The sequence below is a fragment of the Nicotiana sylvestris genome, chromosome 2 (assembly GCF_000393655.2).
Source record: "Nicotiana sylvestris chromosome 2, ASM39365v2, whole genome shotgun sequence".
Classification (NCBI taxonomy): Eukaryota; Viridiplantae; Streptophyta; class Magnoliopsida; order Solanales; family Solanaceae; genus Nicotiana; species Nicotiana sylvestris.
Window position 1 is genome coordinate 36976796 of NC_091058.1, and position 19861 is coordinate 36996656.

General features: G+C 38.6%; 1 protein-coding gene across 1 annotated transcript; it reads right to left on the bottom strand.

The window, feature by feature from the left end:
* Positions 1-6773: 6773 nt before the first annotated feature.
* Positions 6774-19457, bottom strand: LOC104213313 (uncharacterized). Its single transcript, XM_009762798.2, has 14 exons — positions 19101-19457; positions 15204-15365; positions 14672-14737; positions 14258-14401; positions 14043-14156; positions 13703-13804; positions 13398-13583; positions 10795-10884; positions 10596-10730; positions 10262-10384; positions 10081-10166; positions 9394-10006; positions 9083-9160; positions 6774-8392 (listed from the first exon to the last, which is right to left on the bottom strand). Exons 1-14 carry the CDS (start codon positions 19380-19382, stop codon positions 7349-7351), a joined length of 3225 nt encoding a protein of 1074 aa, XP_009761100.1. The 5' UTR covers positions 19383-19457; the 3' UTR covers positions 6774-7348.
* Positions 19458-19861: the final 404 nt, after the last annotated feature.

Below are 19861 nucleotides of genomic sequence, written 5' to 3' on the forward strand. Positions count from 1 at the left end.
GCCCGTCACCTTCCCCAGCACCCCTACACCCTACTGTCCAAACCAACGTCACAACTAGCAACCCCCGTCAGCAGTTTCCCTCCCGTCATAGCCTCGCTAGTCGACGACCAAACAGCCCATCGCACGCTCCACTATGAAACCGCCATAGCCATCAACAAACACCACCTCCCGTCAAACCCCCTCCTCCTCACGTCCAGCAAAACCACCATTTCCAGCTTCCCCACAACCACAGCTGCTCCCCGTCGTCGCACCCCCCCCCCCCCCCGTCGACAACAACCCACTGCCGCTGCCCAGCTCGATCGTCCAAACACCCCCTCACGCACAGCCCGAACAAAAACCCAGCACTTCCGCCATTGTTAGTCCAACAAGCAGCTACTGCTGCGTGCCAAGCAGTCGTTGCTGCGCTTCCAGGCAACGCACAGCTGTTCCTTCCTCGCGTCCAAATGACCCCTTTTTCTGCTTCATCCTCCTCGCGTCGACGCCGTTCAAACGCCCGTCAGCAGCCCCCCCTCGCGTCGACCTTACTGTTGTCGACGTTGTTTCATCTTTCGCGAGCAGCTGTGGGTTGCTGCGATCCTACTTGGCCGAGTGTTCTGTTTTCCGTCGAGGTCGACTTTGGTTCGTCGAGGTCCGGTACGTCGAGCTTGACGTCGAGGTTTCGTCGTTCCGTCATTGGAGAGGTTTCCGATAGTTGTCGGGACAGTTTGGTTGTTGTTCTTGCTTCAAACAGGTGCATACACATTTCCAAACTTGTTATATTTGCTTAAATGGAATGAAATGATATGGATTTCCTATGCACTGTTTGTGTATCGGATTTGTTGAATATCTCCTCCTTTGTTTCATTATTTTCAGTAGCTATTGGACATTTTGTTTCTTCATGTTTAAATTGTTGTTATCCAAATATTTGTCGTGATAGGGGTTTGCACATATTCTGAAAGGTGTTAATTACTTAGTTTGTCTTAATAGTTGTTTATACATGTGGTAGTAATGTTAAAATTTTTGCAGCAATTTTAATTCCGCAGAAAAATACCCGCTTCATCAAATGAGTTCAATTTATAACCCATGATCTCGTGAAGTAGTAGAAAACGTAGTTATTTTAGTCTTGTCCTTTTTCTAAAAGAAAAAAAAAGAAAAAAATAAATAAATGAATAAATAAAAATGAGACGAGCCTCGCCAAATAAAATACAAGCTGCAGGGCCCTCTAAATGTATATATTAAATACTTAGATTCCGGGACGGGCCGTTTTTAGCAAATTTCACGGCCCTACCCAAAATAATAATGCGCTAGTTGCTTTAGGCGCGCCTTCAATAATTTATTCTCCTTAAACTCGGGTGCACATTTATGTGACCCAAATCCAAATCTCAACGAAGTCGAAATGTGTCTCTAATCACGGGTACATCGATTGTGACGTGGTCGGAGATGCATTTCCATGACGTTGCAAATTCCTTAAAAAAAACAAGAATGAGATGAGCCTCGCCGAATAAAAATACAAATTGCGGGGCCCTCAGTAAATACTTGTGTTAAAATTATCTAGAATCCAGGAGGGTCGTTTAGCGAATTTCACGGCCTTCCCAAAATAACAACACGATAGTCTCTTTAGGCGCGTGTTTAATAATCTACTTTCTTAAAACTTGGGTGTGCATTTCATGCGACCCAGATCCAAATCCCAAAACATCAAATAAAATATGTTCCAGATTGTGGGTGCATTTCATCTGACGCAGTCGAAAGACATGTTTTAAGCGATGTTCACATTCTTTTGAAATAATAACAATAAAGCGGTAAAAAGTTAAAATTGGCACATTGGTTCATAATTGTATTTAAAATCAGATAAATAAGCCGAATATGACAGTTGAGCGACCGTGCTAGAACCACGGAACTCGGGAATGCCTAACACCTTCTCCCGGGTTAACAGAATTCCTTATCCGGATTTCTGGTGCGCAGACTGTAATATGGAGTCATTCTTTTCCTCGATTCGGGATTAAAATTGGTGACTTGGGACACCCTAAATCTCCCAAGTGGAGACTCTGAAATAATTAAACGAATCCCATTTCGATTGTCCTTTAATTGGAAAAAACTCTCTTGTGCCCCCGCGGGTGCGTAAAAAGGAGGTGTGACACAGTAAAGTAGGCATGCTATTCTTTCAGGAATATAGTTCAACAATGAAATAAATACAGATTTGAATAATGTAAAACATAAGGCTCGGCTAACTCTGCATTCCAATGCACAGAATGTACAAAATGCACCATGTGCTCCTACTCTCAAGTGTTTAACCACTCGGTACTACATATGGCCATTCGGCCAAGGGAAATCCATTCCTGAACATATATAATGCTGACTGCAAGTCATCCAGTACCGAGGAAACAAGGGTAATCCAACCCTGAGGAGAAATCCATCTCCAGGTATATATATAAACATACTCAACCACTCGGTACCCGCATATGGCCATTCAGCCCAGGGAAATCCATCCCGGAACATACGCATCACTGAATATAAGTCACCCGGTACTGAGGAAAAAGGAATATCCATCCTTGTAGAGAAATCCATCTCCATATATAAATACTTCGGACAAATTCATGTTCAGGGAAATCCATCCCTCAATAATATCATCTGCGCCCACTGTGGGTGTGCAGACTCCGGAGGGGATCCTACGTCCCAAGCGCTATAACAAGCCAATGAAGGCATAATATATAATCTGATGCGGCGTGTAGCCAGACCCATAACTGTCACTCATAATCAGGCTCTCCGCCTCACTCAATCATTACTCTCCAGTCTCACACACAAGGGCTCATAATGCCATGAAACTAGCCCGAATTAATGATATGAAGTGCCAAATAATAACAATGGAGACCGAGACATGATATGATATGCATGGATAAGACTGAGTACAGAATATCTATAAATCTAATGGAATGACAGCAAGAAACGACCACTCCGGTCTCAGCAGTATCGGCGTGAAGCCCTAACAGGATAGCTAGCATGATTTGCAGCACATTTACTTAGTCACATGATAGAAACAATGATATCAGCAAGAAAAAAATGTCTAAGGGGTGCCATGGAATGGACCAGGCCACAATCCTCACGGTGCACGCCCGTCACTTGGCATGTGCGTCGTTCCTCAATACAATCATATAGCACATAGTTCGGGGTTTCGAACCCTCAGAACCAAGTTTGGAAGCGTTACTTACCTCTACCAATCCAAAATCCTACTTCGTGATGCCTTTGCCCCTCAAATCAACCTTCAGACGCTCCGAATCTAGCCATAAACAATTCGATACAATCAACACGAGCTAAAGGAATCAATCTCATAATGAAATGCTAAGCTTAAGACCAAAAGTCAAAGAGAACTCAAAAGATGGGCCCCAGGACCATGTCTCGAAATCGGACCAAAGTCACAAAATCTAACAACCCACTCGATTACGAGACTAACCATACTAGTTTCACTCAATTTCGACTTTGAATCGTGCTTTCAAATCTCAAAAGTTCATTTTATGAAGTTCTATAAATTTTCCCCAATTTCCATCCCAAATCTCTAATCAAATGATGGATTCCATGATATATTCATGTATTTAAGCCTAAACCGAGTTAGAATACTTACTCCGATGAATTTCTTGAAAAAACTTCGAAAAATCGCCAAAGCCCAAGCTCTCTAAGTCAAAATATGAAAATAAAACCCTGAATCTCGTACTTATAGTGCACCCCTCGAATTCAAATCTCGCTGACCGCCAAAAACCCACCGACATCGTGCTCCCCGCTCCGTTGTCCGCGGAATCTTCACCGCGGCCGGGAATGCCTCCAGTTCCTTCGGTCGCGTCCCTTCTTCCGTTGTTCGTGCCAGCCTTCGCCGCTGATCGCAGAAATACTGTCGCCACTGCGAACTTCCTCCGCTGACCACGAGATTCTGCCGTGGTCCGCGCTCCCAACTTCAGAGACCAACCTCTGAACACCAGCAACACCAACAATTGTTTTCAACAACTATACTGATCTGATAACTACTCGAAACACACCCGAGGCCCTCGGGACCTCAACCAAACATACCAATACATCCCATAACATCATTCAAACTTAGTCGAACCCTCGAATCTCTCAAAACAATGTCAGCACACTAAATCACACTCGGATTCAAGCCTAAGGACTCTAAGTCTCCAAATTCCACAAATGACTCTGAAACTAATCAAACCTTGTCCGAATATTCTCAAATTTTGCACACAAGTCACAAATGACTTTACGAACCTACTGCAACTTCCGGAATTTCATTCCGAGGTCGTCTACATATAAGTCAACATCCAGTTGACTTTTCCAACTTAAGCTTCTAAATAGGAGGCTAAGTGCCTCATTCCACTCCAAAACCACTCCGGACCCGAATCAACCCACACGATACAATAAAACACAACTAAAGAACATAGAAAAAAGCATAAACGGGGAAAATAAAGTTGTATCTCATGAAATGACCGGCCGGGTCGTTACACTAATAAATATAGTATACAATATATTATATATATAATAAACTTATATGATATTGGTATAGTATATAATACAGCATACCATCATTGTATAATATCACTTTAGTTTATCTGATGTGTACTACTAATAAATATAGTATACCTATAAACTTTTATGAAATTGATATATAATATATAAAAACATCACCTTTATTGTATAATATTACATTAGTTCGCGTTGAATTTTTTATATTATATATTACATGTTATATGTTAATAATGATATATATCTTCTTCTTTTTTTGTAGTTCCATTTGAAGAATATTTCTCTTACTGTAGAAGGAGAAATTGATAAATAATAAATTGTTTGTTGAGAATGTGTTGAAGGATAATATAAATAAAAAAAAGGAGATGGAGAATTTTTAGAGACCAAGATGAAAATTGAAATAGTAATAATCTAATGGGTTTATAGTGATAATGTAGATTTAACAAAATGGAGAATTTGTAGGGATTAATTATGGGATGGGATGATTATGGGATACGTTATTTGAATCTTATTAATACGGATATGGATTAATACGTTTTAATACGAATAAAAAAACGTGTTAACCGGCGAATAATATAGATATTCATATTATTCATTGTATTGAATATGATCACTTTTGGGAGAATTCCTAATCTCTCAAACTTGAGAGAAACCTCTAATTTTGGGCATTACAAATGTAAAAGTTAAAGTCATTAGTTATCCATTGGTTATCCATTTTCTAAACGGAAAATACCTAAAAATGCCACTCAACTTTCAGAAATGGTTTATCCATACCATCCGTTAAAAATTGCTATTTCCATGACACTGTCGTTACAGAAATGGCTAATCTATGCCATTATTTGACTAACGGCTGGAATCTTTTTTAAAATATTTATAAGACTTGAATTTCCACGTGTCCTGTCATTATTGGTCCGAATTAACCCATGTCCCACTTAATTCTAACCTTGGTTAGGTCCATCTCCCTAAACCCAACCCAGTTAAAACAAAACCAAATCCCCTTCAATCATCAGTCGTCTTCCCCAAATCAGCACCTCTAAAACCTCCATTAAATCCAATTTCTTCATTATCTTTCTGAAATTATAACCCTAGCTCCATTAAATCCTTTCATCTAGTTTAGAGAGTGGGAAGCAACCATTTCCTCCAATTGGAAAATGAAATGGGTTTCGGTTCATGAAGTCCTGAGAAATCAATTTGGGACTATAATCATATCCAGCATCTTCGCAATCTATGTCAAATTGAAACTCCTCGTCCACTTCAGGCTTGGGAGAAAGATACTCCCTCTGAGCAATCAACCTTCTTGCCTCCGAGCAAACAACTTCAAGCTCACTTGGTTCCTCCTGCAATCAACCTTCTTGCCTCCGAGCAAACAACTTCAAGCTCACTTGGTTCCTCCTCCCCACTACGGAATTCCCTGCTCATCATCTCACCATTTCAGCAAGGCGAGACCATAAGCAGCAGCTTCCTTGAGAAAAATGGTGGAAAGGGCCAAGACACGAAGGGAAGCTTCACGAATCATAGGGAGCTCACTTCGTAGCATCTCAGTGTCCCGAATAGGATCAAGTTTTTGTATGTACTCAAGTTCATTGTCTGTGAATGGAATATATGCTTGGGGCCAATGGATCCACTCAAAATACGGATCTTCTAAGCTCTCTGGTGAAATTGTAACCCTAGCTCAATTTCAGAATGATAATGGAGAAATTGGATTTAATGGAGGTTTTAGGGTTGCTAATTTGGGGAAGACGACTGGAGAGTGAACGAGATTTGGTTTTGTTTTAACCGGGTTGGGTTTGTGTAGATGGACCTAACCAAGGTTAGAATTAAGTGAGGCATGTGTTAATTCGGACCAATAATGACAGGACACGTGAAAATTCAAGTTTTATAAATATTTTAAAAAAAAAAATTCCAACAGTTAGTCAAATAATGGCATAGATGGGTCATTTCTGTAACGGCAGTGGCATGAAAATAACAATTTTTTAACGGATGACATGGATAGACCATTTCTGAAAGTTGAATGGCATTTTTAGGCCTTTTCCGTTTTCTAAATGGATAATATGATTCTTAACTTCTTGTCCATATTTGACCTATTTTTAAAAAGTTTATTATCCAACCCATTTTTTAATGAATAATATGGATGGATAACTATTTTCTTTTAACCATTTTGTCATCACTTAAACCAAACATAGGTATTTGATAATTGCAAAAGTGAAAACGGAAAGCAAAAACCTGAAGAAGCTGTTAGGCCCTAGCAGAGCTGCTAAAACCTCTCTAACTATCATATGACAACAAAATACTAAATCAAGAAAAATTAAACAATTCGATCTTTTCAGTTTACAGCATCAACAATAGTTTACAGGAAACGGAGTTAGAAAGGAAAAAAGGAAATCAACTAACTGAGCAGGAATTCTTACACCACATGCCTGTCCTGGGAACTAGGATTTACGTAACGTCATCCTACCAATTACCAACCACTAACCATCTGCATAGAAAACATAGAAAGAAGACGAATAAAACAAACTTAAAACCTAGAGTCATTCCTAAAACGAGGGTCATTACGCATACTAGTAGTCTCTTCAATCCACTAATTTCAACTCTGACTCGCAGCAGCTCACTAAGTAATCTTCCTAAAACAGCCTACCAACGAACAAAAAACATGTCTAATACAACAGTAGACGACACTCCAGATAGAATACATTAAGTTACACCAACGGTTAAGTCAGCAGCAGCAGCAGATATACCAAGCATCTGTCATAATGTGGAACAAAGCTCTCCATTTAAAATCTTGTAAGACGTCCGAGATCGCCTTGTCAAATTTTTGTCGCACAATCCGTGTTACTTAAAACCTTTCTACAAAGCAGCTTGGAAGCTATGATTTCTGGAGAACACATTTTTCGTATAACGCTAGAATGTCCTTCTTGTTCGGATTCTTCAATTGGAGCAGTTCAGCCCCAAAATTATGCTTCGTAAGCTCTTGCTTCAGTTTCTGCACCGTGTATTTAGTATAATCCTCAGTATTTGTTTGTTGACTACTAGTATCATCATCTCCCCTAAACACGGAACCCCCATCTTCTGGACCAGTGAATTTCAGGGGGCTGGTCGTACTCTTTGATCTCTTATTTCCCCTGGCTAGTCTATCATTTGTGCCCATATCATGAACAGATTCGACACCGGCTTCGTATTCATCTATCCTGGCACGTTTTCCATGGGAAGCAGTTCTAAGTTTGCTATCTAATGCTGTTTCATTCAGCCGAACTGCAGTTAACTGTTGCTGAAGAAGGTCCAGCTTTCCTTGTGTAGCTTGCAACTGAACAGATAGTGCTTCTGCCCTATTGGTTGCCTCAGCACGTGCAGCACGCTCAGTCTCCAACAGACTCTCAAGGACTTGCACAGTACTGGCTCTCTGTTCATTATTTGATTTCAGAAGTGACTCAATTTCCTTTTCCCTTTCTTCAACTCTGGCCTCCAGTATTGCAACTTTTGACTGCGCATCGAACTCAGATGCATGAAGCTTCTCTACTTCATTAGCCAATTCATCTTTTTGCCTCTGCAAGTTTTCTATACTTCTCTCGTGCCTCTCAATCTGAGCCAATCTTTCCATAGCTACTCGATGGATTTCACTCTTCTCTTTCTGGGAAGTAGCTGCTTCGACCCTTGCTTTATCAGCCAGCTCAGTTGCTCTTTTTGCCTCTCTTTCAGCTGATTTACATCTATCCTGGACATCTTCAAATCTACTGAACTCAGACCGATACTTTTGCTCCAGATGGACTTTCTCCTGTTCCAGAATCCTAGCTTCTCTTTCAAATGATTGTGCAGTAGCATTGATGTTCTCTAACCTTTCACCTAATTCCTTAATTTCAAGCTTTAAGGATGATACTTCCAGATCATAGTTCTGTATCTTTGACCCCGCAACCTGTGTAAGGTAAAGAACTTAGTATAGCCATTAGTACTAACACATTGTTTTCTTTTTTGAGAGGGTAAGGTGCCATTAGAACAAATACTTGCGCATATATTGTGCTATGCTAATGATACTACAGGTGCATAACGAGTCATATTGCTAGAGCAGCAAGTTGGACTTCTTATAAAGTGAGATATTAATATACAGATCTAATGGACTACTCTTTTCATATTACAAGGAATTATCTCAGGTATATGACAAGCATCTTACATGACAAAATATCTAACCAATACTCAAATGTCAATACATGGCTACCAATAACTACAGTGCTGGGAGACAAGTTTCCGTAAATCTGAGGAACAGATATTGGATGATGGAGGTAGTGATGGCTTCTGCAAGCATGGAATTTACAGGGTCAGATAGAGCAAGTCTCTCTCTCTCTCTCTCACGGACACACACCTGAGATAACTACAGTGCTGGGAGACAAGTTTCCATAAATCTGAGGAACAGATATTGGATGATAGAGGTAGTGATGGCTTCTGCAAGCATAGAATTTACAGGATCAGATAGAGTAAGTCCCCCCCCCCCCTCCTCTCTCTCTCACACACACACACACATTTTTCTCCATCCTGTTCAAAAGATATTTTCCGGATACAATTCCGGTGCTGATAAACAGTGAATTAGTTTAAAATAACAGACGCTAACCTTCAGCTCCAAATTTAATGTTGTCAAACGCTGCTCAGCCTGCTCAAGCTTTGATGCCTTCTCCTTAATCTCCTCTTCCTGCAGTTTCACAAGAAAGATCTCGATTACTACACCAGGAAAAAAAAGAGTAAAAATCTTAATTATCATCTTAGAATACCTAAGCAAGTCAGTTAGCACAGTCAATCAAGCCAAGTACAAGAGAAAACTTAAAAGCATGGAGTTAGGCACCATTTTAACATTTTACTGAGGTTTGAAGGTGGAGGGAAGAGAAGCAAAAGACACTAGCATCAGTCTATTAAGTAAAAATTCACCTTATTAACCAAAGTACTCGAAAATTCATCCCTTAAAGCATCTTCTCTCATTTGTGCTTGCTTGTTAGTGCGCTCTTGGATGGCTGCTGCCTTCTCAAGAGCATTCTTTGCTTCCTTGACAGCAATGTCATATTTACGCTTCCACTCCTCTGCCTCCTCTTGAGCTGATTCAGCTTGCTCTTTGGCAGCATTAACCCTGGCTTCGGCAGCACTAGTTCTCGCCTTCAGAATACTTATTTCTGCATTTGACTGTTCCTCCTCAGCCTTCTGCTTTGAGAGTACCTGTTCATATTTCCTTTTCCATTCCATAGACTCGAGTCTAGTAGAATCTAATGCTTTTGCTAAGCTGGTATATCTTTCTTCTAATGCACTGTGTTTACTCTGCAAATTTGCAATACGGCTTGCATAATCTTCTGCAAGCTTCTTCTTGTCACTGGTGGCATCTTCATAGCGCTTCAAATATTCAGATTTAAACTTCTCACTAGCTTCCAGTTGTTTGTTAAGGAAACTCATCTTATCCTCGATGGAACGACACTTCAATGCAAGAGCAGTTTTCTCTGACCCAATTTGGTCTAATTGTTTTTTAATGAGATCAAGAAGTGGCCCTTCTAAACTGCAAAATTCAAAACGAAAATCACATATACATTCCAAAACGGAATTGCTTCAGTAAGAACTGTGGATACAAACCTTTGTTGTATGAAGACAAGTAGTTTTCTCCATTTTTCAGGACCTTGACACATTGCTTCATATTTGGACACAGAATCATCAAGAACCTAGATAAGACATGGATATACATACAATATAAACAACTCATTGCACAAACAATTCTAGTCTAGCTACCCAAATAACATCTATAATGAAGACTTACTTTTAGCACAGTATCTACTTTTGCATCAGGAGCATGACATGCCTTTCTTAATCTATTTTCCATGTCCTGTATCGCATTTGAACACTGTAGAGAAGACTCCCTAAAAGCATCCTTTCTAATGTCCTACGAGTTAGAATCAAATGGAAATCAGCATTTTTTTAGGAGATATTTCAGAGCATGGTTAAATATGCAAGCAAAGATCTAGACACAACTGAATTGGCTACAGGTCCAATCATTTTAAGGGCGAAATTAAGCTTTCACCAACAATACATGTCTCATATGGACCTCTTCTCCTAAATATTACGGGAAAGAATGGTGCTGAAATAATCAGAACCTCAAATGCTTTCTTTATGAAATTCTGGAGACGTTTCTCATATTTGGTTCTGATGGATCCAGCCCCTACAGCTGTACTATTAAATGAAGCCATGGACTTCTGGACAGCATCTTCATGTGCTTCTCTTAGTGCTGCCTACAATTACAAAAATATCAGTAGATATTCAAATGCATTACCTATCAAACGCAGAAGTACTTACTTCCTCCGGAGGCTTAGAACGATCAAAAGAAGACATGTACATTTCAGCAGCCAAATCATATGCCCTTTGACACTCAGCTTCCTCAACACTCTGCCCCAGGGAAATCACAAAACAAAATTTAATATCATGTGTGAGGTACAAAGGATCCAAAAATTGATCACAAGTAGTACTTATGCTTCATCTGAAAATTACTTCACAAGATCCTCCATAGCTATTCACTAGTTTTAATTCTATAGGTGGTAATTTTATTAATGTTGGGAAAATCATCGTATACGAGTAGTATGCCAAAAAGTAGAGAAACCTAGACCAAGATATGGTTCTCCGTCTATTCATCAGTAATACATCAGACATGTTTGTGTCACTCCAATTTACCATCAAAAGTGAATAGAAAAAGGCTCACTTGCAAACCAAATGGGATAAACGAAGTGGAAAAGGAAGTAAACAACATGCAGTTAAATTTATGTCTAATAAAAGCACCCTGAAAAGAAATAAGTCATCCATTTCTTCAAACTGCAGATTAATGCAATTTTAGCCACAAAATGAACCGCAGCCACTTAATTTGTCATTGAAGTCTGGGATAAGCCCAAGACTAGGCAGAGCAACCACCTGGCTGCAGGATTGCTCCCCTACTTCTAAAAACTATCAGCAAGTCGTTTCCAACTCAATTATTTCGCATAGTTTAGAAGATAATGCGCAATTCTACGATCATCCTACTGGTCCCAGCATGTATTCCAAATTCAATTTTTCTAATTATTCAATAGTCAAAAATAAAAACCTAAACGAGCTGTCTGTAAGTAGTAAAATCGAATTAAAACAAAAAAGGAAGCAAGGATACAGAAAAACGATAAGTGCCAAGCACAATCTGTGAGGACATATTTTACAAAGAAGGTCCGTAGAGCAAGATAAACAAATAATTCAACTTTAGAACAACAGACATGGTGAAACTTTAAGTGTACTTCAGTAACCTTTGGGATGATTTTTCACAGAATGTCTCTTTCAAGGTTGGGAATGGTTCTCATGTTAGATTCTGGAAGGATATTTGGTTTGGAAATTGCCCACTGAAGGAGAGCTTCCCTCTACTATTTCAGATAGCCAATGATCCCAATTCTACAGTTAGGGAATATAGATCAGAAAACGCATGGGCCCCTCTCTTTAGAAGAAACATGCATGACTGGGAGTTGGACAATTTTTTTGTGTTGTTGGAAAGACTGGGAAACCTCACCGTGAATGATCAGATTCCAGACAAGCTCATATGGGGAAGAGGTAGTGCAGATTCCTATACAGTCAAGGCAGGCTATAGGCATATGTGTGAACAGAATGGAATCAAAGACTCTTGGCCGTGGAAGCTCATTTGGAGGACAAAGCTTCCCACAAAGGTTATTTGTTTCACTTGGACAGCCCTTAGAGAAGCCTGTTTAACTCAAGATAATCATTGTAAAAGGAGTTTTCAGTTGGTGAATAGATGCTACCTATGCCAGCAAAACTCTGAGTCAGTCAACCACCTTTTTTTTGCATTGTCCAATGGCAGCAAATATGTGGAATATGTTTCTAGCAATCTCGGGGCTTAGCTGGACACAACCTCAGGGTATTAAGGAGGCAGTAGAAGGATGGAGCAGATGGAAAGTTGACAGAGCCATCAAGAAAGTCTGGAAGATGATCCCAGCATGCATTTTTTGGTGTCTTTGGCAAGAAAGGAATTGCAGATGTTTTGATGGCATTTTAACTCCAATACATGCTCTTAAAGCTAAATGTCTTGTGTATCTGTTTAGTTGGAGTATTCTAGGCCCTGTAAATAATGTTATTCCCCTACTAGACTTCATTGGCTCACTTACTCTAAGTTAGCCCCTTTCTACTTTTGATTCTTTTTGTTAGATCCTGGGCAGGTTTTTGTTATATTGTGATGGAGCTAACATTGATCCTTCTTGTAACTTTTGCATCTTCTTGATGCTTGCAATGAAGCAACTTATCTCATCCAAAAAAAAAAAAAAAAAACTTTAAGTGTAATTTATGAGAGGGAAGAAAGGCAATGTGAGCTTAAAGACGTCATTAGTTATTTTTTTGTCAAACAAAATATTCAATAGTTGATTTAGTTCAAAGCAAAGCAAATAAAGATACTCTATTAGAGAATATCACAACATGATAAAGAACAGTTTTTGTTGCTTTATAAAAGTCATGACAGGAATATAAATACCATCAAATATAATTAATGACTCCCATATGTATCAGTATTCAGTCCCTTGTGACACAACCTTTACCATAAGACCGAGAAACGCATGGGTTGGAGACAAATGAAAATATGTATAGTTCACGAGCCTCTTATACAAAAATCAATCAATCTTGGTTACAATTCACTAGAACATTTTTTTTGATGAAGTAAGGTGTTATCATTAAATATGATTCACTAAAATATGATGCACACAAAAACATCTAGAGCATGAATAATCTTTTTTTTCCGAGTTTATTCTCAAGGTGTCTGTGACCAAATAATAATATAACAATAACTCAGGCTCCTGCAGATACAGATAAGAACATCAAAGACAACAAGCCGATTGAAGAAACAAAACCTACTAACATCTACAACACTAACAAGTAACGAAATTGACCTGCCACGAAGATGTAATTGTGGGCACTGCCCCTTTATTAAGAGCATCGAGGAAGGACTGAGTTATACGGGCAAATATTGGTCCTGTCATTACAGTAGCTCCAAATTGCTTCGGTCTAGTCCTCTCAAAAACAAATCTTGTCAATGCATCAAGACCTGCTTTAAACTCTGGCCTCAATTTTTCCAACTGAATGTGAAATGAAACCACAGTAAGAAAGCTATAAAGGGTTACTCCCAATATGAGAAGAGTAATCAAACAGTAATTATAATCTTAGAGAATGTAGGGAATGAATTATGAGCACTGACAGGTATTTGGTCAAGCCGTTGGAGCTCATTTTCATTGCTCAGTGGCCGCACAAGGGTGAAGCATTCTCTGTCAGGGAAAAGAGCACGAATGGACTCCCTAATCTGCAGTCACAAATTTATATTATTATTTACCATGGAAAGTTTAAACAAATATGGGACAAAGATATCAAATGCAAGTATTCTACAAGATACGGCTCGCAAGTCCTTAGGATAGAGAGGCTACTCTTTGTTTAATAAGAAAAGAAGAACTACCATTGAAGTCCTTCGAATAGAGAGGATTACTAATAGCAATTGAGCTTTTGTGGATGCACAAAATGGAAGAACAATTTAATGTGAGTACCTCATTTTTAGCGGTTACATCTCTCCGGCCACCTTCAACAGGCCGCAAAGCAAGCTCTAGGTAGTCCCGTGGTGTTATCTTGCGATTATCCTCAACCAAGTCCAAATAAAAATCCTAATCAAAAGAAAAAATAAATACTTGTATGCCACTTATGATCCGGAAGAGAGTACCTTAAAAGAACCTAAACTGATGTTGATAAATAAATTCTAAATTACCCTTAGCAGCCAAACAAAGATTGGGGAGAACTGTCCAATCTCAGAGGCATTGGTCCTTCCTCCAGAGGCTCTAACACGTATATGCTTAGTCATTTCAGTGACCAGAGAGAGGCGGTCAAGCGCAGCTTCATCAATACCACCCATCTAAATTGATAAGAATATCAGGTAACTGGACTAAATTGGATACAAGTCAGACAAATATGTGCATAAAAAGCAGATTGTGAAAACATCAGAAGTATATGATTCAAAAGAGGAGGGAGTGTCTCGCGAGATTGTCTTTTTCTCATTAGTCACCAAAAGTAAAAGTACATTCTTGCGAGACACGTGCCCTTAGGCTTTTGTGATTAAATGACCAATCTCATAAGAATGTCTTATCAGAAAGAGATATGAGATCCATGCCTGCGTAGTTCAAACCTGGTTATAAACGAACATACTTGAGAGGAGGACCGCCAAGGAGAATATTTGTGTGCTGTATGTTCCCTGTTGACAACTAAAAGATGAATAAGGAGGAAACATAAAGAGAGAAACAGAGGACAGACAGGGGGAAAAAGAGGGGGGGGGGGGGGCAAATGTATCCCTTTAGTTACTATACATTAAAATTTAATCAAACCTAAAATGTATAAGAAAGCGAGGAACAATTATGCAGAGTACTACCCCAAACAAAAAGGGAAATAAGAGTGGTGAATGAAAGAATGTTGTCCCTTTTTTCCAGTACAACAATGATAAAAATGTTTAAGCGTAAAATCTAACCGTTTGATCATAAGCATCTATTCCCATCCCTTTAGTTACTATACATTAAAATTTAATCAAACCTAAAATGTATAAGAAAGCGAGGAACAATTATGCAGAGTACTACCCCAAACAAAAAGGGAAATGTGAATGAAAGAATGTTGTCCCTTTTTTTCCAGTACAACAATGATAAAAATGTTTAAGCGTAAAATCTAACCGTTTGATCATAAGCATCTATTCCCTCTGTGTCCAGAAGTAGAAGGTTGTATTCTGTTCCATCAAGCGCTGTTCTTCGCAAAGGTGCACTCCACAACCAAATGCCTTTGGTACATGGGCGATGAGTTGGTGCTACTTGAAAGCCACTGCTCCTCCCAAGAAGCTAAATCACATGCAGGAAACTCAGTTATCTGATTCTTGATAATTAGGAAGCTCTCCCTTACAGCAAATATCTAACATCAGAGAGGAAATGGCCAAAGAATGAAAGGAAGTTTGGTTTGACATCTTGATAAATTTATCCATATGATAGATCAATCTAGTCTCTTAAAGCAAAACACTAGCTATCACTGTATGGCTTTGGACCATGGGTTGATGACAAGCTACACTATTTCTTTCAGTAAGACTTAACAGCAGTATATCCAAAATGTGCTTGAAAATTAAAGGGAAAAAATGAAACGCTCAGCACAATGGAGATAAAGTTTACTTCACGATGCAAAAACAGGAGTTACTCCACGTAGATCAAGTTTACTGCTTGAGGAACACGATAACGAGTTCTATGAAGAAACACACAGAATGCTAGAATCAGGTTTGCCAGGAAACTTTCCCCGTTTGAAGAGCGTTTCATAAACAATCCAACACATCCTAGACAATTATGAAGCCAAAGAGGCTTCTCAAAAGTTTTCGGATCTCCATTTCTAGACAATGAGAATGGTCTAGTATAAAGCCCTAAATTGAAACACTAATACAGAAAAACTGTGCTACTAAAAGCAATCCCATATCACTTAAGTGTCAGAGTGACACGAAAAAAGAGGTATCGCTTCTGATGGGTTAAGTGATGCGGCTATTGCTAAGAGCGAGTACACGCCTCATATGGTGAAGCGCAAAGCAACTCAAGCAAAAATATATTATATTTTTTAGAAGTTAAATGATGAAAAAAGAAAAGTACTTGGACCCTCTCAAAGTTCACTATGGCATTCTGTCTGTTGTCTTCCTCTCCTTCTATGTTGAATGACTCTTCTCTTATTACTCTTTCTTCCTTTCTTAATACGTTTTTGATGAGTATAATTTTGTTCTCTTGATTCGTTTCACACTTACTCCCTATTCCATCTTATGACACGATTTTCATTTTGGTCTATTCCAAAAGGATGACATTGCATGTTTGGGAACTCTTTAGTTATAACATTCTCATAAGCCTTCAACAACATGCTCTTGTAGGAAAACCATGGGCATGTTGAAAACCATAAGACTCTTAGATAATTGTGATATATATACATACATATGTTCTTTTTGTTGATAAGGAATACACATACATATGTTCAAGCGAAAGTGAAGCTAAAACAAAAGAATTGACCGTTTAAGTATTCCAAATTGAATGGCAAAATGGCAGGAATAGAGACATGTAGATGGGGGTATATATCAATCCATATTGAATTGCGGATTCCAAAATGATAAAATCATTTTTGATTGGACAAAAAAAAGTCTCCATAGAAGATAGTTAAGAAAATCAAAGAGGAGAAAACACGTTTCCGAGATAGAAATTGGTATCTAATGAATTCAATGGTTCCAGTATAAGTGAAAGAAAAAGAAAAAGGAACGACATCAAAACAAGATCCTAATCCCGAAACAAAAGAATGTGTGTGTGTGCGTATATGTATAGAGAGAGAAACAGGGCTTATGTTTCAAAAGTCTTTTCCTCTCCTAAACTACATGCCCAATTAAACACCATATAAAATGAAATAGACAGAGAAAAGGAATAAATATAGTGACAGGTTGATTCTTCATTGCCGCAGTAAATAGAAGAGAAAAATTGATCTGCAGATGTCTTTATTCTTAGGTGAGGGTCCTCTTCTACTACTTCTATTTTTGGGCTTCTTTTCTTCTGCTATTTCTTGTTGTCAGTGATTCTATTTTCTCCTTTCACATATGTTTTTTTTTCATTCTCCTTAAAAAATATTATAAGGTAAAGTTTTATTAAGAAACAGTATCAAGATAGTACAGCAGCAAATACAAAAGGCAGGACTTGTTTTACATTACATATTCAGAGAATCTAACAAGGCTAGCATGTCATTCACTTATTCAAAAAATTCCAGCATATCATTCAAATTCAAAACTAAATTCCCTTTCATCGAATAGTAAAAATTCTGGAAACATCAATATTTAACAACAGTTAACATCTCTTTTTATCTACAAAACATCTCTAATTTCTTTCGATCCATATAGTCCAGGCAATGCACAGAGGAATAGATATCCATATCTTGTGAAATCTGCCAATATAATATGTCTTCTCCAACAGTATAACAAACTTTTAAAGTAGTAAAGTGCTAACCAATACACTCCCGTTTTGCATATAAGGTTGATTATCTTAAGAATATAACATGACTTTGTGATTGAAACTACCTATGTGTATAATTACTAAACCAATTAAATATGATATTAAATGTTCTGAATTAGCCGTCTTGACTGAAGAATTGAAAACTGAAATCAATTTTTGCTTGAATTTTTCTTTATCTGAACTTCTAGAATTACGTTTAAAATGATTTTTTGTTACTTGGTTACGTGTAAAATGATGTTGAAATTAGGTCTTTAAATGATAGCATCGTTGTTATTCATTGGATGTTCCATTTCTAGATATTAAAATGACATTTCTAGTAATAATACTACTTTATGCCCTTTGTGCTTTAGTCTAGCCATAAGAGTGCAGCGTGTGATCTAACCCTCAGGGGTTGGCCTGGTGGCAATTGAGTTGAGCCTTGGGGTTTGCTCCCTTTCAAGGTCTCAAGTTCGAAACCCACTGGGTGCAAACAATTTCTGAGGGCCATCGGATTGGGTAAAACCTGAATTAACCGTGGTGCACTTGCGGGAAACTCCTTGCTGAAGGCCTGTGCACCCTCGGGATTAGTCGGGGCTCGAAGAGACTCGGACACCCGGTGCAAATCAAAAAAAGATAGTGCAGCGCGTGATCTATGGATTAGGCACAAAAGACTGGTATTTAATTGGAGAAGGGTAGAGGGACACGACAAGCCAACTATCGGTTATCAAAAGTATTAATTTATAGTAATACCATTTTACAATTTACACAATTTTCTAGAGCTCAAATCTATTTAGAAAATCATATTTAAGTTTTGATGCGATATTTTCTCTTTCACATTAATTTTTCATCGTTGCGTAAATATTTTTTTCGACTTCCACAACAATGTCAAACTAATATATTAAATTGGGTACCTACTCAAGTAGTGCCACATAAAGTGGAACAAAGAGAGCATATGTTAAGTAAATTTCATATTTTCTGTGAGTTGTGTACTTCACTTCGAAGAGATGCACGCTTAGCTTCTAGTTTCTAACTTAAATCCCCATGAGCTTTTACGGGCTTTTCACTTGATGCTTTTCTATTCTCCAGCAGAAACCCTCCATTGCATAGTTCTGTATTTATCTAGTCAATATTTTAAATGAGTATTTCCATCTGTTTTCTGGTCATCTACAATGACCATCTTTTATTTAGTGCTAACATGATAAATCCACTTAATAACAGCCTAGAAGGAACTTTTTCATCTGCAGTTTCAGAACTACAAAACTCACCCCTACTTTAATCACTAACATGACATTTGCAAACCACTTAAATACATAGTTTTCCAACAGCTGCAACACATTTATCCAGGAAACTTCTAGCCCTAATTCCCCTCGCCTACTTTTTCTTGCTGGTTTAGTTCCTTCGTATTTATTTGCTATTCTGTTTCTTATTTCAGAGTAATGTGCTTTGCTAAACTAGTTTATCCAAACAATTAATTACAAGGTCACAAAGTCTCAGTTAAAATTAAGAACTACAACACCAGAAAGCAAAACCCTAATAAACAAAGGAGGATGAAAATATTCTATTACTGAAATTTCAAATTTAATTTACCTGGTTTAATATAAAGCTCTTGCCTTGACGAGCGCGACCGCAAACGGAGACAACACCAACTGGTTCTTTGACAAGCTGAAGTACCACAAGGGCTTCGGGATCAATCTGGAACTTTCCTTTCTCATCGCAATACACGAAACGTATCGGTCTCGCTGGTCCCGTAGCGACATTGATAGAGGACCGCTGTGGAGGCGATGGAGACGGAGACGTCGGCGGTGACGGTGACGGAGAATCTTGCTGCGGCGAGCCTCCGGTGGAGCCTATGCCAAAAAACCTTCGCATATTTTCACACACGGGCTGTTCTCTGCGGAGTTCTTTTTTTGGCCGTTAATTTTATAAATGGAAAAGAGGGAAAAAGAGAAAAGCCAGGAGGCCCGGAAGTATTTATATAATGTTCGACATGAGGCGATTGAGAAGAAGACCCGATATTACTACTTTACCCTTCAGAATGGTCAAGGGTTGTGAGTACGTACAGAAATGGTGTTAAGGGGTTTTACGGAATTGAAGAGAAATGGCATGACAGCGTGTTGGTAAGGCTAAAGTGCTTTTTTTTGAGTTTGGGTCTCCACAGTCTCTCTACCTTTCGGGGCAGGGGTAAGGTCTGCGTACATATTACCCTCCCCAGACCCCACTTATAAGATTATATTGGGTCGTTATTGTTGTTGTTGTTGTTCTTTTCCTAATGACATCGTTGTTGGAATTAATTGGCACGTAAGTTGATTAATGATCAGATAATTGATAATCTAACTTGTCACTTTACA